The sequence below is a fragment of the Manis pentadactyla genome, chromosome 1, assembly GCF_030020395.1.
Source record: "Manis pentadactyla isolate mManPen7 chromosome 1, mManPen7.hap1, whole genome shotgun sequence".
Lineage (NCBI taxonomy): Eukaryota > Metazoa > Chordata > Mammalia > Pholidota > Manidae > Manis > Manis pentadactyla.
Window position 1 is genome coordinate 15996281 of NC_080019.1, and position 25869 is coordinate 16022149.

The 25869-nt window shown below is 37.8% G+C and overlaps 1 protein-coding gene across 2 annotated transcripts in view; it reads right to left on the reverse strand.

The window, feature by feature from the left end:
- Window positions 1-25869, reverse strand: part of TLL1 (tolloid like 1) — a 184090-nt gene that overhangs the window by 24012 nt on the left and 134209 nt on the right. Inside the window, exons 13-19 of one of the 2 annotated variants that reach the window (XM_036889090.2) lie at window positions 24914-25109; window positions 23176-23301; window positions 21042-21202; window positions 17772-17952; window positions 12257-12340; window positions 2687-2812; window positions 50-177 (exon numbers count right to left, since the gene is read on the reverse strand). In XM_036889090.2, coding sequence (XP_036744985.2) covers window positions 50-177; window positions 2687-2812; window positions 12257-12340; window positions 17772-17952; window positions 21042-21202; window positions 23176-23301; window positions 24914-25109 — 1002 coding nt within the window. The remainder of the gene's footprint in view (window positions 1-49; window positions 178-2686; window positions 2813-12256; window positions 12341-17771; window positions 17953-21041; window positions 21203-23175; window positions 23302-24913; window positions 25110-25869) is intronic. The other variant, XM_036889091.2, reaches the window with a different exon arrangement.

The window sequence follows — 25869 nt, forward strand, 5'->3', positions numbered from 1 at the left end:
ACACAAAGCCACAGGCAATCACCTCACAGAAAGAATGACAGTCACTTACTAATTTGACCCGATGGCCGGGAGTGGCGCTGAGCTCCCACGTGCATTCCTTCCTGCTTGGGTACTTGTCCGGCCAGTTGGGGCTGGTGATAAAGCCACTTGGGCTGTGGATCTTCTGTTCACACTCGGCTGTGCCAATAACAATAACATAATCAGTGCAGAGATCTAGCCCAGGATGGGCCAGCAAAGATGCAGCCTCCTTAGCCACTATGCTGCTGAAAGATTTTCCTGAACACTAATCATCACTTTAGTCACTGTTATCATGTTCATCTGCTACAGCAAGTATGTTGCTGAGCATAATCAGGCAGTTTGTTTTCTTGTTCACATGAAATTTACTGTGTTTATGGTAAATGAGATAAATACCAAAAATAAAGTGAACTATTTTAAATTGCCAGATCTATAAGCTCAGATTTTACTAGAGCAACCTATATTGACCATCAAGAGTATCAACATTTGGTATGTACGTGCAAACTGTTCAATGCAATGCCACAAACAAAAATCGATGGACTACACCATTTTCAATTCACTGTTTTCTAAGGATAGAAACATCCTTTACAGCAAATCAACATCCTTAAGACACTTTCTGAAAACCCTGTGTTTACATTTTCTCTCTCCCTTGGTTCAAGCATACATTTTGCATACCTAAACCACAACTTTAGCTGCTAAACTAAATCAATGCTAATTTCATCAAAGTAAATCAAAGCACTAGCAGGAAAAATAAATGAACAGTTACTAGCCATGGAGCAAACTCCTAAATTGATTTCAAAGACGACATCATCAGTGAACACTACATTCTTTCAGGTTCTTTACAATTTAAATAAGCACACCTTAGAGGAGACATCCTATCCTGGTAATGAGAAACTTCAGAAATACTGAACATCTTCTGGGGGGTTTGTTCTCTGTAATTCATGAAGCACCGCCCTGTACATCCAGGTTAGACTGGAACTACTTATGTGTATGTTGTATCCCTTCTAAATATGATTGATTCTCTGAGAACTTGCAATAAGACTCTTCAGAGAAATCCTTTACCTATTACACTGCAGTGTGCACAGTAAGCTTGAAGTGCGAAGTTAATGTGCTTCGCTGCATTCCTTACTGCTAGACCTACATCTTAACTACTGGGGTCCATCAGGAGACTTGAATTTATGAGAGGGCTACAAGAAGGGGAGAAATTGCAAACATTATAGGACATGTAGCAGACAACAGCCTTAAAGTCTGGATCCTGTCCTGATGGGTTTCCTGAATTTTGCTTTCCCTGTCCCTGCCATCTGAAATAGGAAGTCTCCTAAGGGACAAAGGCAAGAGGCTGTAAGGTGGCCATTCTATAGCAGAGGTGACAGAAAATCCAACCCCTTTACTGGCAATAAAAATAAACTTTATTTGGGGGTACCTGGATATCATGCTTTCTAAAGGGAAGTTTCCTATGAAATCTTGTCTTGAACATATTTACTGTAATGAACAGGGACTTGGATATCTAAATCTATTTGCTGCCTGTGAGCCATGGACTACATGCATACTCTTCAAAAGCTGTCTCTTTTTCTGATTATCTTCTGTATCTGCAAAAGAACTGGGCCCGTCTCCCTGCCTATTGATTTAAGTAAATATTTCACCAGGTTACAAATGTCAGAATTCTCATGGGTGTATGCTCGCACACAAGAGTAAAAAAATAGCAAAAAAATACTGTCTGTGTATGATTCTGGGCAGTGTCATTAACTCAGTGAAAAAAGAGAAAAGAAAAATCAACCGTGGCATGTGACCATATTTGAATGGAACTGAATGGGACCAGAGTCAATTCAGGAATGCTGTGCTGTGCCAATGGGCGTACAGAGCTGCTCCCTCACTGGAGTCTGGTCTCGTGCCTACCAATCTACATATGCTAATGACTAAAGTTACAATATGTGTCTCAGTGTGTCTCAGTAATTCTTTCAAAATAGGCATCCATCCAAGTTAAGTAGAAAATTCAGGATCAGACCCTTGAAGGAAGAAATAAGACCTGAATGATCACTTCCCGGGATGGGAGTTTAGCTCACATTGGCAAACAAGGTGAAGATCATTGTTTTATAAAATCTTGGAATATTGGTAGGCAACTATTACGTTACTAGTATGCTTTTTCTTTCTTTTGGCCAAAACCACAACTGAAAACTTTAAAAATGACTTAAAACACAGCATCTACCCTTTTCAAATGTCTTTTCTCTGGTAGGCATTTAAGTTTGATTCTCCTGGCATTTAAAGTGGCATGACTTGTATAGCACATACAATGACGTATTCTGGGAACTAAAATGAAATCAAGTGCAAAACATTTAACAGAGGCCGAGTTTAAAGATGGGAGACCATTTTAAGGTCTGTTCTGCAGAGACCTGAGGATACACGGTGTTTCTGGACACCAGCTGGCAGGACAGCGATGTCCATGTTTGTTACACAGCTCTTCCAAAGCCACCCACGGGTGCGGTGCAGAGCCTCGAGTATTATGAGGTTTCCAACAGTGTGCCTGCACCCTCTGAATGCTGCATCTTCATTTTTTGACATTCTGGTAGGGAACGACATCCCTCATTGATATGACTCTATACCCGGGGGCAGAGCTTTACCCAAACTGCATGGAATTGCAGACGTGGTCCACAGGAGATCGCCCCTCTCCTACCTTCCTTGCAGCCGTGTTTATTTTCATGCAGAACAAACCCGTTCCGGCACTGGCACACGTAGCTTCCCATTGTGTTGACACACTCGTGCTGACACCCGCCATTGTCCTTGGAGCATTCATCTTTGTCTAGCAAGGAGATAACCCCATAGTTTAGCAAATCTCTTTAAAACAAAAGGTATGAAAAGGGAGTCATTTAATCGTGGTTAACACTGGTAAGGGGTGAACTAAGTCACCAGGTTCCCTGTTCCCAACATAAACAAAAAAAACCAGACAATTTTAGTGAGTTCATACCACCCCCCTCCTTGTTTAGCATTGAGCCTTGTGCCATGAATTGAGTTTCTTAGGCCTTTTGACATGGGTGACCACTTGCAGTTACTCCCCCTTCACCCCTATGCTGGGGGAGCAGTTTTGAGTAGGAGGAAGGAAATGAATGGATCTTTTTCCAACCAACCTTAAACATTTATTGACAATTTGTAAAAAATAAACTCAAAATTGTGAGTAGTGTAAATAAATGCCAGAGGTGGTATTAAACTTGAGGTAAAGTCTGCAGTGTGTTAATCATGGTGACAGACAGAGGCTAAACAAGGTCCCAAGACTTGTGCGCAGTCATATTTCTAAAAAAATCACTCAGTATAACTACTGTAGTTGATTTTTTTGTTAACTTTGTAGTTTCCGTCAGTGTTAATGAATATGGACATTTCATAACACACCAAGAGAGAAAAGCCATCATTAGACTATCCTAAAGAAGAGCCTTAGTTTATAAAATTTTACTACAAATCTACTCTGGAAGACCAGCTTATTAGTAAGCAGTTCCCTAAAGGCTTGCATGTGCTAGAAGTAAAGTTTGGAACAGGAAATATGAGCCGTAAGAAATAGCCCACAGATTTACTACAGGGAATAAAAGCCAAACTAGATTAGCAGGTAGTCAGCCCAGCAGAGTGTGGAGGCATCAGACACCACACTACGTCATTCAGCGGTCATTCTTGGCTGGCTTGTGTCCATTAAAGTTAAAACTGGCAGACCACTGCTAACACACACACGTGAGGACATTGCTCAGAATTATATCCCTCTCACAGCATGGAGAATGGCAGTCATATCAGACATTAGTCTGAATTCAAAATTTACACCATCAATGGATTTTTCTAGTGAGAATTTGTGAGCTCGTGGTGGCATGCAAATAGCTAAAGCTATTTTTGTTTTTTTATCTAATCAATATTCACTCTATGGAAATGGATGTAGGAAAGACATTTTAATCAAAGAACCTGATAGTAACTTTTAAGGCTGTCTCTGTTTTTCCATTTTTGGAGATTGGTTACATGACCGTGCACATGTGCTTCCAGGATATATTCATGCGTTGGCTGTATCAGAATACTCCAAGTACATACAGGCAGTTCTAAAGCTCTAAAGAACATGACAGATTCAAAATATCTGTGATTTATGAGTTCTCTACCTATCCTTAACACTTCCATTTCACTGTTAATACTTACTCTGGAGACTAAGCAAAAACATAAGTAACAGAAGAATAAAGAAAATTGTCTACCAGAGCATCAAGTACAAGAAATCAGAAGATAATGGTGAATAAGCCTCATAAAGTTCATCTTAGAGAACTTAATAATATTGTAGGAGCCCTATTCCCTTAGCTGTATGGACAGTGAAAATTACAGTTTATGAGTTATGAGTGACCTATGCAGGATGGACAGACAGGAGGGCATGCCCCTGCCACTATGGTGTCGGCTGCCTCCATTTCTAATTCAGACAAGCAGGCAATAAATGATTTAAATTTATTATTTTATTTCATTTCATTTTATTTTATTTTTTTATTTTGGTATCATTAAACTACAATTACATGAAGGACATTATGTTTACTAGGCTCTCCACTTCACCAAGTCCCCCCCACCTCCCCGTTCACAGCCACTGTCCATCAACATAGTAAGATGCTGTAAAATCACTACTTGTCATCAAGTTCACAGTCACTGCCCTTCAAGACAGTAAGATGCTGTAGAATCACTACTTGTCTTCTCTGTATTGCACAGCCCTCCCCGTGCCCCCCAACACTATACATGCTAATCGTACTGCCCCTTTTCTTTTCTTCCCGACCTTATCCTTCCCTTCCCACCCATCCTCCCCAGTCCCTTTCCCTTTGGTAACTGTTAGTCCATTCTTGGGTTCTGTGCTTCTGCTGCTGTTTTGTTCCTTCAGTTTTCTTTTGTTCTTATATTCCACAGATGAGTGAGATCATTTGGTACTTGTCTTTCTCCGCCTGGCTTATTTCACTGAGCATAATACACTCTAGCTCCATCCATGTTGTTGCGAATGGTAGTATTTGTTTTTTTCTTAGGGCTGCGTAATATTCCACTGAGTATATGTACCACTTCTTCTTTATCCAATCATCTACTGATGGACATTTAGGTTGCTTCCATATCTTGGCTATTGTAAATAGTGCAGCGATAAACATAGGGGTGCATCTGTCTTTTTCAAACTGGAGTGCTGCATTCTTAGGGTAAATTCCTAGAAGTGGAATTCCTGGGTCAAATGGTATTTCTAGTTTGAGCATTTTGAGGAACCTCCATACTGCTTTCCATAATGGTTAGACTAATTTACATTCCCATCAGCAGTGTAGAAGGGTTCCCCTTTCTCCACAGCCTCGCCAACATTTGTTGTTGTTTGTCTTTTGGATGGTAGCCATCCTTACTGGTGTGAGATGATATCTCATTATGGTTTTAATTTGCATTTCTCTGATGACAAGCGATGTGGAGCATCTTTTCATGTGTCTGTTGGCCATCTGAATTTCTTCTTTAGAGAACTGTCTATTCAGCTCCTCTGCCCATTTTTTAATTGGATTATTTGCTTTTTGTTTGTTGAGGTGTGTGAGCTCTTTATATATTTTGGATGTCAACCCTTTATCAGATCTGTCATTTTCGAATATATTCTCCCATACTGTAGGATACCTTTTTGTTCTATTGATGGTGTACTTTGCTGTACAGAAGCTTTTCGGCTTGATATAGTCCCATTTGTTCATTTTTGCATTTGTTTCCCTTGCCCGGGGAGATATGCTCAAGAAGAGGTCACTCATGTTTATGTCTAAGAGATTTTTGTCTATGTTTTTTTCTAAGAGTTTTATGGTTTCATGACTTACATTCAAGTCTTTGATCCATTTCGAATTTACTTTTCTGTATGGGGTTAGACAGTGATCCAGTTTCATTCTCTTACATGTAGCTGTCCAGTTTTGCCAGCACTATCCGTTGAAGAGACTGTCATTTCCTCATTGTATGTCCATGGCCCCTTTATCGAATATTAGTTGACCATATATGTTTGGGTTAATGTTTGGAGTCTCTATTCTGTTCCATTGGTCTGTGGCTCTGCTCTTGTGCCAGTACCAAATTGTCTTGATTACTGTGGCTTTGTAGTAGAGCTTGAAGTTGGGGAGTGAGATCCCCCCCACTTTATTCTTCCTTCTCAGAATTGCTTTAGCTATTCGCGGTCTTTGGTGTTTCCATATGAATTTTCGAACTATTTGTTCCAGTTCATTGAAGAATGCTGTTGGTAGTTTGATAGGGATTGCATCGAATCTGTATATTGCTTTGGGCAGGATGGCCATTTTGACGATATTAATTCTTCCTAGCCATGAGCATGGGATGAGTTTCCATTTGTTAGTGACCTCTTTAATTTCTCTTACGAGTGTCTTATAGTTTTCAGGGTATAGGTCTTTCACTTCCTTGGTTAGGTTTATTCCTAGGTATTTTATTCTTTTTGATGCTATTGTGAATGGAATTGTCTTCCTGATTTCTCTTTCTATTAGTTTATTGTTAGTGTATAGGAAAACCACAGATTTCTGTGTGTTAATTTTGTATCCTGCATGCAACTTTGCTGAATTCCGATATTAGCTCTAGTAGTTTCGGGCTGCAGTCTTTAGGGTTTTTTATGTACAATATCATGTCATCTGCAAATAGTGACAGTTTAACTTCTTCCTTACCAATCTGGATTCCTTGTATTTCTTTGTTTTGTCTGATTGCCGTGGCTAGGACCTCCAGTACCATGTTGAATAACAGTGGGGATAGTGGGCATCCCTGTCTTGTTCCCGATCGCAGAGGAAAAGCTTTCAGCTTTTCACTGTACAGTATGATGTTGGCTGTGGGTTTATCATATATGGCCTTTATTATGTTGAGGCACTTGCCCTCTATACCCATTTTGTTGAGAGTTTTTATCATGAATGGATGTTGAATTTTATTGAATGCTTTTTCAGCATCTATGGAGATGGTCATGTGGTTTTTGTCTTTCTTTTTGTTGATGTGGTGGATGATGTTGATGGATTTTCGAATGTTGTACCATCCTTGCATCCCTGAAATTAATCCCACTTGGTCATGGTATATGATCCTTTTGATGTATTTTTTACTTCAGTTTGCTAATATTTTGTTGAGTATTTTTGCATCTACGTTCATCAGGGATATTGGTCTGTAGTGTTCTTTTTTGGTGGGGTCTTTGCCTTGTTTTGGTATTAGGGTGATGTTGGCTTTATAGAATGAGTTTCAGAGTATTCCCTCCTCTTCTATTTTTTGGAAAACTTTAAGGAGAATGGGTATTATGTCTTCTCTGTATGTCTGATAAAATTCCGAGGTAAATCCATCTGGCCTGGGGGTTTTGTTCTTTGATAGTTTTTTGATTACCGCTTCAATTTCGTTGCTGGTAATTGGTCTGTTTAGATTTTCTGTTTCTTTCTGGGTCAGTCTTGGAACGTTGTATTTTTCTAGGAAGTTGTCCATTTCTCCTAGGTTTCCCAGTTTGTTAGCATATAGGTTTTCATAGTACTCTCTAATAATTCTTTGTATTTCTGTGGGGTCCATCGTGATTTTTCCTTTTTCGTTTCTGATTCTGTTGATTTGCGTTGACTCTCTTTTCCTCTTAATAAGTCTGGCTAGAGGCTTATCTATTTTGTTTATTTTCTCGAAGAACCAGCTCTTGGTTTCACTGATTTTTTCTATTGTTTTATTCTTCTCAATTTTATTTATTTCTTCTCTGATCTTTATTATGTCCCTCCTTCTGCTGACCTTAGGCCTCATTTGTTCTTCTTTTTTCCAATTTCGATAATAGTAACATTAGACCATTCATTTGGGATTGTTCTTCCTTCTTTAAATATGCCTGGATTGCTATATACTTTCCTCTTAAGACTGCTTTTGCTGTATCCCACAGTAGTTGGGGCTTTGTGTTGTTGTCATTTGTTTCCATATATTGCTGGATCTCCATTTTAATTTGGTCATTGATCCATTGATTATTTATGAGCATGTCGTTAAGCCTCCATGTGTTTGTGAGACTTTTTGCTTTCTTTGTACAGTTTATTTCTAGTTTTATGCCTTTGTGGTCTGAAAAGTTGGTTGGTAGGATTTCAATCTTTTGGAATTTACTGAGGCTCTTTTTGTGGCCTAGTATGTGGTCTATTCTGGAGAATGTTCCATGTGCACTTGAGAAGAATGTGTATCCTGTTGCTTTTGGATGTAGAGTTCTGTAGATGTCTATTAGGTCCATCTGTTCTAGTGTGTTGTTCAGTGCCTCTGTGTCCTTACTTATTTTCTGTCTGGTGGATCTGTCCTTTGGAGTGAGTGGTGTGTTGAAGTCTCCTAGAATGAATGCATTGCATTCAATTTCCTCCTTTAATTCTGTTAATATTTGTTTCACATATGTCGGTGCTCCTGTATTGGGTGCATATATATTTAGAATGGTTATATCCTCTTGTTGGACTGAGCCCTTTATCATTATGTAATGTCCTTCTTTATCTTTTGCTACTTTCTTTATTTTGAAGTCTGTGTTGTCTGATACTAGTATTGCAACACCTGCTTTTTTCTCTCTGTTGTTTGCATGAAATATCTTTTTCCATCCCTTGACTTTAAGTCTGTGCATGTCTTTAGGTTTGAGGTGAGTCTCTTGTAAGCAGCATATGGATAGGTCTTGCTTTTTTATCCATTCTGTTACTCTGTGTCCTTTGATTGGTGCACTCAGTCCATTTACATTTAGGGTGATTATTGAAAGGTATGAATTTATTGCCATTGCAGGCTTTAATTTTGTGGTTACCAAAGGTTCAGGGTTAGCTTCTTTACTATCTTGCTGTCTAACTTAACTCACTTATTGAGCTATTATAAACATGGTCTGAAGATTCTTTATTTCTCTCCCTTCTTATTACTCCTCCTCCCTTCTTCATATGTTGGGTGTTTTGTTCTGTGCTCTTTTTAGGAGTGCTCCCATCTAGAGCAGTCCCTGTAGGATGCCCTGTAGAGGTGGTTTGTGGGAGGCAAATTCCCTCAACTTTTGCTTGTCTGGGAATTGTTTAATCCCTCATTCATATTTAAATGATAATCGTGCTGGATACAGTAGTCTTGGTTCGAGGCCCTTCTGTTTCATTACATTAAGTATATCATGCCATTCTCTTCTGGCCTGTAGGGTTTCTGTTGAGAAGTCTGATGATAGCCTGATGGGCTTTCCTTTGTAGGTGACGTTTTATTTCTCTCTGGCTGCCTTTAATACTATGTCCTTGTCTTTGATCTTTGCCATTTTAAATATTATGTGTCTTGGTGTTGCCCTCCTTGGATCCCTTGTCATGGGAGTTCTGTGTACCTCTGTGGTCTGAGAGGCCATTTCCTCCCCTAGTTTGCGGAAGTTTTCAGCAATTATTTCTTCAAAGACACTTTCTATCCCTTTTTTTTCTCTTCTTCTTCTGGTACCCCTATAATACGGATATTGTTCCGTCTTGATTGGTCACTCAGCTCTCTTAGAATTCTTTCATTCCTGGAGACCCTTTTATCTCTCTCTGCATCAGCTTCTCTGCGTTCCTGTTCTGTTTTCTAGTCCATTAATTGCCTCTTGCATCTTGTCCATTCCACTTTGAAGTCCTTCCAGAAATTGTTTTATTTCTGTATTCTCCCTCCTTAGTTCTTGCATATTTCTCTACAAGTCCATCAGCATGGTTATGACTTTTGTTTTGAATTCTTTTTCCGGAAGACTGATTGAATCTATCTCCCCAGGTTCCCTCTCAGGGGAAGATGCAGAAGATGTTGAAGCTGTCTGGATTAGTCTTGTCTGGATCAAATTTTTTTGCCTTTTCATGTTAATAGGTGCAGTGGAGTGCTATTGATGTGTCTATCAGCTTTCCACTTGGCTCCTGGCCTTTCTTTACTGGGACAACTGCAACCCCTAGTGGCTTGTGTTGGGCAATTGCATGTAGACTGGGTCTTTGTATCTTGCCCGGCTGGTATGGAGGAAGCTCCTTTGCTGAGGGCGTGGCCAGCCTCAGGCTGCTGCTCTGCTATGGTGGGGCCCTGAAGGGGTAATGGATGGGGGGCTGTTTGGCTGTTTACCTCCGTGAGGGGTCTCAGAGCTGTTGCCCAGGGGGTTAGTGTGCCCGGAGTTCCCTGGAATTTCCAGCTGCTGGACTGTGACCTGGGGTGTTTCTGTCCAGCTGGGGCATCCCTGTCCCTTTAAGACTTTCAAAAAGCACTCGCTTTTCTTTGTCACAGGGTCGCCGGCTTCTGGACCCACTCAGGAGTCTTGCTGCCCTGTTTCCCTAGTATCCAGGACCCCACGCATGCACTGTGTCTGTGCTCTGGTGTGCATGGCTGGGGCTGGGTGTTCAGCAGTCCTGGGCTCCCTCTCCCTCCCGGCTCCAACTCCTCTCCTCGCGCCGGGAGCTGGGGTGAGGGGCGCTCGGGTCCCACCAAGCCAGGGCTTGTATCTTACCCCCTTCACCAGGTGCTGGGCTCTCGCAGGTGTGGATGTAGTCTGGCTGTTGTCCTGTGTCTTCTGTCTCTCTTTTAGGATTAGTTGTATTTGTTGTATTTTCAAAAATATATATGTTTTTGGGAGGAGATTCCCACTGTCCTACTCACGCCGCCATCTTGGCTCCCTGCATCTCTTAAATTTATTATTTTAGAACAACTTTCCTGAGTTTCTTTCCTTAAGATGCTACAGAAAATCATTTCCTCATGAGTGGAGGTAAGAAACACGCCTCATCTTTGTTAAATGGGAAGAGCCAATTAAAATATTACTCTGAAATAGACACATATTTCATACAAGAATGTTTATATAATGATTATGTGGTGTACTTAAAAACCCATTAGCTTGAACTGTAGTTATACTGTAGGTCAACCAGAGTTTTAAGAGTTGGTGGAAATCTCACACCTTCTGAGTCATGCTTTCATTGGACCTGTTTGGATCACCATAAGCGGGAAATACAAAAAAGCTAAAATGCAAGCTAGCACAAGTTACTATTACTGAGTTGAAGTCCAGTCATTTATAATGAAAACAATTCTAACACATAAAATATTTCTAACACTTAGACTATATTCTAGCACAAACCTCAAAGAACTGGGTTATACTTCCAAGGAGAATTATTTTCTTTAGATTTGATAGAACACAATCTGACTTGCATTAATGGTAAGTAAAGAGAAATAAAGTTGAAAGGGAAACTGATCCTGTTTAATAGTAGTTTTTTATAACTAATTATTCATATTTCTGAAAAATATGGATAGTTCAAAAACAATTTTTAGAGGAGAAGGATTTCATATCACCAGTATTGTCTAAGTATCTCTTATTTTTCAGCCTCCCAGTCTATTAGTGTTTCCTGCCTTTATCCCTACCTCTGATGTCACCTAATATAAACCTTGTCATATGAAAATTAACAGCTATCAAATACACTGCTAAAATGCATGTGTAGGTTAATCTAAAGTTAGCTAAAATTCAAAACTGGAGTAATCAAAATAGCAACTCAAAGCAGCAGAGGAATCATGCCCAGCAAAGTAGCATATAAAACTGTGCCCCGAGTCAAACAGTCATATGAAAACAGAAAATTTCAGTGAACACTGGAATACTTAAAATTATCCACACAATTTACATCATGCAAAGAAAGAAAGAAAGTCATTTATTTAAATCAGTATTTTAAGTTGTCTAGGGAATAGAGAATACTGTGTGGTTATTTTTAAAATACTTGTTTTTACAGAGGAAGAAAACTATTCTACTTAAAGGGAATGTGATTCAGGATTATCTGTATTGCTGAGAAATAGCAACATCATAAAAGAAATTCTACAAATATAATCTGGACATTTTATGTATGAAGGATCATCAAGGAAAAAAGCTCTGGTTATGTTTTCACTTACTCTCCCTCCATTTCTCCTCTCAGGACACAAACTACATATATTTCCAACAGTCAAAATCCAAAGGAGAAAAGGGGGAAGGATGCAGAGTTTCAAATATTTATCAGAATGATTTGCATAATAAATGGAATAATTATGAATTCTATCAATAGTTCAATAATTTGAAATTTTCTAGCATTTTCATATGGTAGGCACAAAGTTTTAAAAACATTTTTTGTTAGTGACAGACACAAATGATTGGTTGAGCAGAAATTAAAACATTTATTTTCTGCAGATGGAAATAGCTTCCTTTGGAATGGACTATCTGCTTTCCATTCCCTCATGTGGGCTGAAGGAAGGGTCTGTTATTAGGGAAGAGGATGTGTCATTTCCTATTAGAGGCCTGCAGAGCATCTCTGAGATGATCAGAAGCCATCAGCCTGTGAATAATACATACTGGATGGAACTGAAGTGGCAACCTGTCTCAGGGTCTTGCAAGATTCAAAAATAAAAATTTTCTCTTTGCAGAAAGCTTCCTTGTCTGTAGGAAAAAGAAGTAAATGGTCCATGCACCAGAATGGAAACACATACGAGCTGATATATTCCTAATAAATGCTCAAATGTAAAATAAACAGAGCCATGCACATGTGCACACACACGGCGCACACGGATTTCAACACAAAGCTATCAAATAAATAATCGCCTTCAAAGAGCACTCATAAACTCTACAGAAAGCTGCAGTGGAGACAATTTGCTCTTTCCAAAGCATGCAAATGTTTAAATATCTTTAATAATAAAAACTTGGAGCCAGACTCAATATCACAGGGAAGTTTTCATTGCATTGCCACTTGAAAATATGCACACTAATATTTCAAGCTTTGTGAGAATAACATGTGGTAGAGTTTCTTCTAAGAATATCTGCTACCATTCCATGAGACAAGTGATATCAGGAGGGACATCTTAATAAGATATCTGTGCACGGTGAAAGGTGGAAGAGATGAGGAGCATGCAGTTGAAACCACTCGAATTTAGAGGTAGAAAAAAATCACATACAGATCATCTGACTCCTGTATTTGTTACACACAGAAATAAAGTGGGAGTCAGCAAACCTGGGTTTTATTCTGTTTCTGCCAATGAGTAAGGCAAGAAAGCCATAGGTAATAGGTCACTTCCCAGTTAAAGTTGTCTGGGAGGGAAAGATTACTAATGAGGCTGATTCTCCTAGTTCTCGGTTCCCGCTGTTGCAGAAGTCATGATTGACATCCTTTCCCTAATGCAGGCTGCCTAAAGAAGGCAGAGCACCTACACTCAATTCTCATTGCCTGCTGCCATTTGTTACATTATTCCCAACTAGTGAATGTTGCAATTAAATCTTTAAAAGCACCTCAAATTTCCTAAGTGTTGCTGTTTTTACATGCATACAGTACTACTAATACTACTGTTTAACTCATTTAAATAAAAATAACTTTGTTTTGTGTAGAATATAGTTAACTTTGCTTAAACACTTAACATAAGTCAATTATATCATGTATACCTATGCAGTTGTGTATATTTATATTCAAATACATCATATAAAATTAAGATTGTTTGTACTCTCATATAAAGTAATTATTTTAAATCTAAAAACAAACCTCACTCAGTCCAAGAAAATAGCAGTACTATATTATTAGACCAGATATCTTCTAAAAAATGACTATGACACTATACTAGCTAGAAATATATTAATAATAAATGAATTAATAATAAATGAATTAGCTAGAAAACTGAATAGACACATAAGTCCATATCATGTTCAAATAGCCTTACTCTGATAGTCCTATTTTCCTTACTTGCTTTGATATTATTTCACTATATTGCTTTTTGAATATACCCTAGAGTAAGTACAGTAGATCACATTTTGATATTTGCAAAGGAGCTTGTATACTTTCTGCTGAATAATAATTCATTAACTTCTAAATTTTCAAGCTATATAGCATTTTTCACTTTTAAGATTTTAAATCAGAATTTATATGTGATGGCTTTTTTCATGAACGTGGAAATGAAAGAAACCAATATTAATTATTCTTTTGTATAGGTATTCTTCTAATTCTATTTCTAAGGCTATACAGTGCTATTTAAAAGCAGAAGCTGCCTGCAAAAATAGTTAAAACCACTATATGATTATTTTATTGAATAGTTACATTTTGGAAATAATGCTATAAATTTTATTTCACTGTATACATTAAAAATCTAAATATATCTCTTTCTTATTTTTCTTGATGCATCTCTTTGCTGAAAGAAAGCTAGAATTTATTTTTAAATAGCTTTCCTTTCCAAACAATGTGTTCCAAATAATATTATTTCTTCTTTTTATTGAATTCCTTTATAATTGTTCTTAGAAAAAGACTATGGAAAAAAAGTAGCTGAACTTGTTATATTCCTTGTTATGTTTTCATAAATACATAAACACTTCTGAAAATTTTACAACACTGGTTACAAACAGAAACAATTAAGACTTAAGTCTCCATAAAATATCTCTTGATTAGCATATACAATACAGCAATGCATTTATTCAATTGTCTATAACAAGATGTTATAAATTATCTGCAAAAATAACATGATTAAAATGTAACTCAATTCAAGACAATCTTATTAATATTACTAACCTGTATTAATATTTATTAGCTAATTAATACATAGATGAATTTAAAATTTTATGCACTCTCAAAGTCTTTTGCTTGCAAATCTAGAAATATCTGGGGTAACAGATAGGTAGAAATACGCGCTTTTCTTCTACAGTTACTTTTGTGTATTTATAGAAAACTGAGAGAAACTGGAGAAAGGGCTATAATGCATCACCTTCCCACTTCAGCACAGACATTCCGGGCATCTTTTCGTAACCACTCTCAGGTTCCCGCCCGCGTGCACACGCACAGATGGGTTTACACCTAGCTCCCCATTACTGGGCTATCACATAGGACTTCTTACCCCATGGAGTCAGTAGCCGTCGTCCTGCTGCGGAACTGGCCGCGGAGCGCATGTGCTCCAGGGCGCTCACCACCTGTCTCCTGGTACCCCTAGTCCTCCCATTGCTGCCACTATCAGAGCAGACCGGGAGCCTCCTTCTGGAATCTGGAATATTTCCTTCTGGAATAGCCCCAAGAATCAGATTTCTGAGGCAAGCAAACAGTCATCCTAAGGACTCGATTCCCATGCTAGGTTTCTTTCTAAAGAGTTTGTCACAGAAAACCCAGGGGTGTGTTTTATCAAATCCCCCAAGAGTGAATTTTAATATTAAAAAAAAATCCTTACGTTTTATTTGTGAAATACAATATCCCCATGATTTACAGGCTTACTTTTCTAATAAACATAATAAACTGTTTGACTTTTAACCTATGATTTTGTATTACTACACTTAAGGCATTATTAGAACTCATTAAAATAACATTTTAAGTGGGAACAGACCCTAAGTATGAAGACACATTATCTTTTGTATGATAGTCATTAAGACAGTAAGTGACCTAGGCCTTTATCTTTGGCATCTCTTGCTAGGACCACACCACCTCTTAGTTACAAATACAATGTTTTCATCTTCCCTTCTTCCTTCTTCCTGAGCAAGCACCTTCCCCTCTAACAAGAACTTCCAGAAAATTAAATGTGAGCTAGATTTAATGACTCACCCAGAACCATAGCATCTTAACTATGAATCTGATAAACTGCTGATGGTTTTCAACGCTCAAAAGGAAAACCTGAAAGTCTGTACTGAATGATGATTTTCTACCTAATAATAGAATAATAATAATATCTAATTAGATATAGATATTATTAGATATAATAATAATACATTAATTAGGTTTTATATCTAATAATATAAAATAATAATCCAATAAAGAAGTGGAAAAAGACCTGTTGTCTTCCAAGTCACAAACACACCTTCTGTGTCATTGCAAAGGAAATGATCTGCTCTGTGTTTCTGAGACACAGGTTTAAATGCAGGTGTGCAGTTTCCATAACCCTTTGGCTGCTTCAGGTAAATATAATGATGAGGATATTACAGTCTCTCCTGATTAAGAAAGATATCTTGTGTGTAAGTTCCCAAAATGGCAGCCGTACTATGAAAGTTTGGGGCTTAATTCTGATTGAACTTAACTGTTCCATTTACTTAATGATCTACACTCCATCAGACAGTCTGGAGAGACGCCCACAAAGTCAAGTCGTGTCACCTCATTCATTTATAATTTTTAAATGTAGCACTGATAAATACTAAGAATGGAGGCAATTTCCTAAAATGGTCGGTGTCAGGGAACATGATTTACAGCGAGCCAGCTATTCTGGGCTCAAGTACACCAAGTTCTCAGATAATTACCAAAAGCACAGCTGTGTGAGCCAGAAAGACTGAAGTCCAGGTGCTACAGAGCAGTCTCCTGTGTGTGTCCTCATGTCTGCACTCTAAAAATTAATGGGATATGCCTCCTATTTCAACAGCATTGCCCTAAAGACACATATAACCTGTCTTTACAGTTTAGAAAGCCTCGCCTGACCAAAAATTATCAAAGAGAGAATTGTAACTATTCTGGGTAACTTTAAATTTAGTCATGATTTTTCACCAGTATATATAGCATGTAGCTTTTAAAAAATAGTATTAAATAAAATGTATGACTAAGGTAAAGTACAAAGGATCCTGAATATTACTAATATTATGATGAAATGTGTTCACTTCATAATTTAAATCTTAAAAATAAGCATTCAGGTGGTCCTAAGAAGCCTTGTCTCTAAACATTGATTCACCTAAAAATTTGTAAAGTACATATCTAAAGAATAGCTAAGTCTAAGGAAGTCTTCCTTTCATTGAAATAGGATAGTCAAATTCCACCTTGAATAGCATAAATTTTAAATGAATGCCTGAGAAGAATTTTTAAAAGACAGTTAATCTGAGGGAGACGATTAACAAGAAGGGGGTGAGGTCTTCGTGCTGCACAGGTGCTGTGTAATGGGGCCTTGACGGAGCATGAGCCGTTCACGCCAATCACTCTGGACCCTCATAAACCCTGAGCATTCCGAACCTCATTAGTCCTAAACACACGGGAGATGGAATGAATGGACTCCGAATTAACTCCATCCAAATGCCAAGTATTAAAACATAATTGGAATTCAATTGCTTTAAATTGCTTGCCAGTGTGAGAGGCAGAATAGATGGCCCACTAAGGCTTCATGCAATTTTATCTATTCTTGAAGCTTTGGAACAATGTTTTTATAAGGTACAATCTGAAATTGGGAAACTAAAGGAATTTGATTTTTTTGACTATGTACTTAAAATCTGGGGGCCTTATATCAAGTTTCAGCTCCTTAAGAGGGAGATTTTTACTGAGTTGACCAAAGTGAGCATTAAATTCCAAATGTAGAAATGTCAACTGCTAAATATAATCTGATAATATATTATCTTTAGTAAATCTATAATTTCCTATTTCTAGATCTCTTACTGTAATCATTTCTATAATGATGAGACAAAGCATGATTTTTAGTATCAGCTTAATAAAAAGCATGAAAACATAACAAGAGTAAGAAAAATACGTTGCTAAATGGTAAGAATAAAAAAATGTTGCTAAAATGAGACCACATGTTCCAAAAGCAAAGATAAATTATTTTGAAAAAGTCTGCTGCTTTTTGGAAGTCTGGTATCATTATCTCCACCCATTTGTAAAAAGCAAAGTCACGGTAGGAAGACATTTTTGTATTACTGTATTTATACTAGCCTTTTTAGTATTTGATGAGAGTGTATTTGGATCTAAGTGTTCAAAAGCTACCTTTCATCAAGGCCCCTATTATTAAAATCCTCATCTTTAAGGAAAGGATTATTAAATCTAGGATAAATGTTCATCCATTCGATGTACCTCTACGTGACAGCCACAGAAAACTATGAATACATCACACACAATGTCAGCCCATACACCCCGAGAACCCGCAGCACACATGCAGCATGTGGACACGGCTACCTGAGAAGAAGAGGGCTTTGAAGCCCTTCTTGGACACAGTGTTGTCAGACTTGAATTCAATTCTCATATTGTTGAACTGGGAGGTGACCACTTCGGGCACTTCGGCTCCACAAAATCTGCCGTGCAGTTTAGACTCAGAAGAGAGGCCACTCCAGATTTCCACATAATCATATTTGCAAACCTAGAAAAAACACTGTAGTCACCAGACTTGAAGGTATCAGATGATTGACATTTAATTTGCAAAAACTTACCATGCTTTCCCCTCCCTGTGGCAGTCAAACTGGAACTAGCCAGTAAAGAAAAATCTCAAGGCAAGGGTCCAGATATGAGACAGAAGGCACAAAAGACAGGCCGGTGAAGGATTTTGCTCTGAACACCTCCAAGACACGTGTATACAAATGCATGCTTGTTCATATGTATTTATAGCATACATCTTTTCCGAAAAACACAGTTAAGGAGAATGAGATGAATATTTGCTGTACTGATGAAGCTGATAGTCACAAGAAGAGCAGCAGCTGCTGTGTTTTTGGTGTTTTAATTAAGTTTATATTTTCACTGGGAACCATGTAAGGCATTTTCATGTACTGTCTTACCTAATGCTGACAACGATGACACGAATCAGCACATTTAGTCTGTGAAACAACCATTAGCAATAGAAGTGATCCTTTCTATTGTAAAGATGAGAAACCAAGGTTCAAAAAATATTGTATGTGTTCAAAATTATAGTAACCCCAGGTGCAGTGTGGTGGTCAACAGCACGGACTGGTCAATAGCAGGAAGTGGGCTCCGTCCAGTGCCACCTCCCCAAACACTATTCTAATCAGACCAGCACCATGAAAGCCTTTCAAAGCGAGGCAGACACAGGTACATGATAAAAAGGGTTGCTTGCCCTTCAAACTTTTCAAACTGGTCTTTCTTACTTTCTTTGAATCGTTAGGTGCTGTGAAATTTGTAGCATTACTGCAGGAGGGCAAACAAAGAGGGACTGGGGACTGTGAACAAACAGGAACAGGATTCAGCCTCAGGGAGGCAGGGCTTTACACTACCATGCAGCAGTCTGCTTCTGATTTACTCATAACCCACTACCACCAGCAAAACAGAATACGTTAAGTGAATGCCAGGTATACTTAAGGAATTTTATGGCCATAAACAGATGTTTCCACAATACACTTTCCAAAAGTTTCTACAGGCCACATTCTAAAGAACACATCTTGTGTGAATGACCCTATTACATAAGTGTGTCATTAGTAAGATTTAACAATGCATATGATTAAACCCTGGGGCATGATGTGTACTTTGCAATATGTCAACCCAAATTACTCAGTCTTGTGACATTCATTAGGTGATAAAAAAGCAAAATGTTGCTAGGAAAAAAAAAAGTTTTCTGTTTACCTTGTTACAGTTACCACTTTTGTTTAGAGAGAGTCTGACATAGGATAGGTGAATGTAACCAAAGCTTCAGTTGTTTGACATTGCGTTTCCATTTGGACAAATACAATTGAAAAAAAAAAATGAAGTTTTAACTCAACTCACTATGCTGGTATGTCAAGTTTCTGCTCAAGTTTCTGCTCGTGCTTTTCATTTAAATAGCTAATGCATTAAACTATGAAAATAAACAGAATTTTGTAGCAGCCTTCCACACAGTGACACCATTTTAAGTTTAAGAATTTTGAGACACGTTACAGAGTTCGTAAAGGGTCCTTCCAAGAATCAGAACTGCTACCATGAAAAAATGCCTTCAGAACACAAGGCTTCATTATTTTAAAACATCTACCAGACTTCCTCCTGAATATAAACTGCTACCTTCTTAGAAGTATGAATCAAAATGTCATATCTGCCACAGCTAAAAGCTTTAGGGAAAACTGAGAGAGAAGTCATTCAACCCAAAGTTCTCATCAAATCACAGAAGGATGGGGAGAGTCCCACTTTCAAAAAGTGTTGCTCACATGAAACTTTTGTAAAAACACTATAAGAATTGTTTTCTCAATTCTAGCATTTTCCCAAATTTCAGACAATTTTTAAAGGAAAACAATGTTACATGTGGATAACATAGGTTAGATATGTAAATTGCAGTCTTTGCTATCATAAAATTTACATGATATAAAGAAGGTCTCAGAAGATCTGGTAACTCTAAAATTCTACAATTCTCTTAAATACATAAGCTCATCACATTTCAGACTTTAATTTCCTTTAAGGAAACCTAATAGTCAGCACCTTCTTTATACCGCTAAGTCATTAGTAAGAGACTAAAAAATGCACAGTAATGCCTTAACAACTACTACCAGGCAGAATTAAGAGAAAAAAAGTAATTGAAGAGAAAGAAGGAAAAGTGAGAGGGGGAAAAAAAGAAGCAAAGATACATATGCAAAAACGAAGTTACAGTATAAAACCCACAAATGTTACCAATGATTATTGCCCAGGAGCATAGTAGTAGATCATTACATTTCTGTTCCCTCACTTCTTTGTAAGTATGCAACAGATACACATCAAAAACAACAATTGTTCTGAGTTAATTTTATGCTTAAAACTTTTGCATTATATTTTAAAATAAATATGGAAAAAGAAAAGTAGAGAGAGAAGATATGGGAGAAAAGAAAAAAGAAATGAAACAAAGAAGAAAACTCAGCCACACCAAGTATTTGTTAACACTTGTCTGGAATTAAACCAATGTTGAACAGTTGTATGAAGGACACATTTCTGGGCTTGGCATTCCATCTGAATTTAGTGTGTGTGCACTAGCACGTAGGACCTCTAAAAAATTGGATCTTCACTACAATAAACTATGTTTTGTAAAGGAAAGATAGTGTCAACTAAGTGCATATTTTACTGAGGCTAAAAAATTCATCTTTATTTCCAAATCATTAGCACATTCATCATGAAAAACTACTTATTAATGAAAATATTCTGATTACCACAAAAAAAATGTCTGCACAGGTATTTCTGTTATGACTCAAGCAGTGGATTTAGGTTTATTTTTCCTAGAAAAGTCTATGTGACATGAATCCAACCCTGATTTTTTCATAGCTCTTTAATACATCAAGAAAATGCTGTATATTAACACAGTAGGTAGAAACTCCTTCTGAGTAGTTTCAATCTCCCAGGCACTGCCTAAAATACCATCCAATGCCAACCGGAAGTACTGGCAGTTGCAGAAACGGGCAGCAGAGCATGAAGTCTCCACTCCCCCTTCTCTCCTTCCTTTCCTTTACCAGTTTGTCTTCAGGGGTTCCCAAAACATCATAGAAAAAATTACACTTATTGTTCACTTACTTCATTGCCCTCCAGCTCGAAGAACTCAAACTGTACAGAAATCCTGTACTGGGTTGGCGCGACCACCTGCCACACGCAGTTTTTGTTCGGAGGGTACTCCCTGGGCCAGCCTGGGCTGGTGATGGTGCCATTGAGCTTGCTGAGAAGTCCGCCACAAGCCGCTGCAGGAAGAAAATGACAAGGTCCCCTCATAAGGTATCCCCTTCTTAGCCCCTTGTCCCCCATAACAAAACACCTTGGCATTTAAAATCTAGAAAGCTGTGGGCTGTTCAAATATTTTCATTTCTGAATCCCAATGGCAAAGTATTATTTTTATGTGCCTGGAGCCAAGCAAACTATGGCTGTACTTTACAAGTGGGCAAGCAATACAAACAAAACTGTCAGTTTTCTGATCTTTTAAATGGGCACAACAATACCGACACTGTAGGTTGTTGTGAGAATAAATAAGATATATGTAAAGCACAAGACAGGCTGATGCAGTTATGACCAAAATAGACAATTTCCTCAACTCTTTTTCAAGACAAGCAACTCTTACAACGTTACCTGAGCTAACGAGCAAGAAAACTATACTAAATAGAAAATATTTGTTATTCCCCAAACTCTAATTAACAACTGGTTTTCTTTCCTTTTTTGGATGATCTAGGTATAAGAGGTACTATTTGTGTTTCCTCTCTTCCTTACTGAAAGTGAAATTAGCAAAAGCAGAGTATCCAAAAGCAAGTTAGGTGAAAAGAACATGTATTGTACACAGTTCAAACTGATTTGTAAGGAGTCAAGAGTTACCTAAAGTAACCAGTCTTTTTACTTTGATCACCTTTGTGTATACATATTTATGTACATATATCCATTATATTTTCCAATATATATATATATACACATGTTTAATATATTTTTTAAAAACCTATGCTTCCATGTTTACCACATTTTGGTAAATTATTATTAAGTAAAATATAAATTTTTAGGAGCCACACATAAATAATAGTCATGTTACTTTATTATTGTCAAATAAATGATGTCCTGTGTTTCAAAGATACTGCATTTTCCTCAAAAATGAGTTCATTTTATTCTACCATAAGGAGCAACTTAATAGATTAATAGTATGGAGACTTTTACATAACAGAGAAGTTGAAGTTTTTAAGGAGAAATGGGGCAGTCTGTTTTTTTAATAGATCAGCACAGGTGTGGTATTCAATCATTACGCAAATAATTGTGCCACTATTACGTCCTCTGTTACAGATACAATAGGGAACAAGGCACTCATTTTTAGGGAGTTTATATTTTTGTGGGAAACACAAAAGTAAACTTAATAAGTATATAAATATAAATAATGTTAAACTGATAAAAGTTGTATGAAGATGATTTCGGCAGAAATTTTCAGAGTGCAATGAAGGAGGAAAGGTCTGGCAGAAGGAAGATCAACCCACTTATTTTGTCTATGATTTGGGTAACTGGGTGGAGACGGAAATGGAAAAGGATCAGCTGTAAATCCTGAAGGAATAGGCCACAAGGCATGGTAACAAACATCGCACAGGAAATTTCATCTTAGCATGTGCAGAGGAAATACAGAAAACGTGACAAAATGTCTTTGTTTATTTATCTTTTCTTAATAAAGCACATTTAGCTCCTGCTTTATGTCTGCTGTGCCTGATGATGGAGATAAAAAAGGGACTCAGATTCAGAGCTCTGCTCTGTATAAGGGACACATGCCCATGAATTATAACAAAGATAAAAACAAGTGATGGACAGAAGTTTAGGTATGGCCAGAGATTAAAATATAGCTATTGTATATTATAGTACATAAATCTATGCTCTCCATATCTAATATATATTAGTCTAACATATCTAATATAATAAATCTGTATCTAACATATCTATATAAAAAGTATATATTATACATAGAAAGGAGGATGTGGAGATATAAAAGGTAGTTGTGAACGAGGTGGCCAGGAGCCCAGGGTGGACACGATGGCTCCTGGAACTAGAGCCTAGGCAGGCTTTGGCATTCAGTAAGACTGCAATGAGCCCTACTTGTCGAGGTTACTGCAGAGGAAGAAGGGAGGGAGCAGAAGAGGCAGAGGCCAGGACCAGGTGAAGGGCAGAGGGGGCCGGGGAGGCCCTTGCACAGACCGGCTACCTTCGCAGCTCCTCCTGTCGGGGCCCAGCTCATAGCCCGGCTCGCACGCGCATGTGTAGCTGCCCAGTGTGTTCAGACACCGCTGCTCACAGCCCCCACGGTCGGGTTTGGCACACTCGTCTTCCTCTAGAAAGATGGCAGCAGTCAGGACAGGGAGGATTTGTTCTCGCGCGCTAAGGTGCACCGTATCTGATAACAACGATGCTCAGTTGCTCTGAATGAAACCGGAAGGACAAGCGCGAGGACAATGAGCAGCCGTGATGGGGACACAGGAATTCATGGCACCGTGAGGATCTAAGAACTGGGGAAGAATCAAGAGAGCAACTCGAAATCTACAGCTGAAGGTCACCTTACTGCAGACACGTGTGTTTTTACTGAATTTGAAGTCAAAGGGGTAATTAAAACCCAGAGATTTTCCAGACCAAACACAAAAACTTATGGAAAAAACATAGCTTCATAGTTGATTTCACAGTATAGTTCGCTAAATATCTGAAAAATGCTTTTAAAGAAACTTCATTATTAAGAAATAGATGATGGTGAATATAAACTAAAAAGAAAGGAAACTCAGAAACTTACTGGACCTCTTCAAATTTGAAGCATTCAGTGTTTTTATACAGACATGTTGAGCCAAAAATTACAGTAATTCCATACTTTGGTAAACACATTTTGCTGTTTTAAATGAACTATGCTATTTTATTTGTATATGGAAACTTGAAAAATGTACAGATATAAAAATAAATATGTACATAAATTATATATAATAAATCATATAAAGCAAACATATAAAAATATATGCTATTTTTAAAAAAACATATATGGTGAGGTACTCCATAATCCCAATCTTCAGGAATGACCTATTGTGAGTTAGGAAAATAGCAAACAATATTCACTAGAGAAATTATGCATCAGAAACACACTAAGCATTTGTGATAACCAAATATATAAACATTGCATGACAGAATGTTAATAGGTTTCTTTTACTGTAAAATATAACACACAGAGGAGACTTTAAGCAAATGTGCATCTTAATGAATACTTCGAATTCATAGTCAAAGTGCAAGGCTCTCTGTATTGGGCCGCATGGTGAACACCTCAGTAATTCTCAGGGAAGAGCCTTTATACTCTTGTTCCTTCAACAGTGAACACGTCTAGCCACCAATCACAGTGTTGACAAGTAGAACTAACTGAATCCATCATTTGCCTTATAAAAGTCATCTTAGAGAAAATTTTGTTCTCCTTCCCATAAAAGAATTGTATTCCACAATGACTCACTTAACGTAATTGCCTATGGATTTTTCTAGATGCATACTTTATCATGTTAGGTGTCAGAATACTCTGCTAAGGAGGTGGAATGCTACTGTCTAAGGGACAGTTCAGAAATACTGCCACCTAGAAATAAATTGAACTACATGTCAGGAAGCCCCTCCTGGTTATGAATCCTTTGCCAGTTATACTTTTCCGTGTATCCCTTTCTGGATTTTGCTATTTTGACTATTTCATTAAAAAAAAAATAAAATGGCAGAATATCCTAATGGAGTTCCTACCTTGCACAACAAAGTTCTAAATTCTAGTATTTGGCCAATAACCTTTTCCGTCAAACCCCATCAAAATGTCCTTATGAGCAGTGCATATATCAACCTTTAATATAACTTAACTCTAATTCTCCCCTGACTCAAAGCTTCATCCACATTTATCCCTGACAGAGAAAAACCTCACACTTAAAATTACTTCAAGTTACCTTTAAAGAAGTTAGCAGCAAATCCTGCCTTGTTCACAGTTCCATCAGAAACAAACTTCATCCACAAGGTATTGGAGGTTGATGTGACATCTTCAGGCTTATCATAGCCGCAGAAACGCCCCACTAAAGGGCTGTGCTCACTGCTTCCATCTCGAACCTCAAGGAAGTCGTATGCACAGTTGTCATGCCTTTCAATCTGCAGCAGAGGAAATGTGTAGGAATATATCTCATTCACAGATAAAACTATCTCTATAGAGAGAGTGCTGTGCATTTTTAGTGCCATGGTACTGACAAGGTCATACTACAAATTGTATATACAAATGAGGGCACCTCTCCTTAGTGTACACAGTAGTATCTACAGAGCCCATGAATAAAGGTGTATAATTCTGGTAGACAGAGAGAAAGATAAGGAAAATCTATGCAACAGTGCATCCACATGAATTAAGACTGACAGAAGTTAATTGCCTTTTAAGAAAAAGTTAAAAGGACAGCTTGTAATTCTTTGGGAAAATAAAGCTTTAAAAAAAATCTAGACTTGAAGTTATCATTGAAAATCTGGGCCAGATATGCTATTAGCAATGTATAATTTGTTCTGAAACACAGTTATAAAAACTGCTCATAGTTCATCAACAAAACCATTATTTTATTCTTAGAGAAGCTGGATTCAGATTCTATTGGCAAATAGTGCACTCTTTAGGTGATAAATCTCTTTTCTGAAGAGCAACCTGATAACATGGGATCACATTTCTTTCCAGGCTATGAGAGTCTTCACCCTGAGTTAGCACAGCCGATGTGGAACAACTACAGCCCGGGCGGGGGCCTCACTGGCTATCCCTTCCCCAGAGTAATGTGGCTTGTTGAAATGGTCCCTTTAACGTCAAAACAGTCCTCTCAACCCATAAACCTGGAGGAACTCAATCTCTTTCCTCTAACAACTAAATGCGAATGTTAGCTAT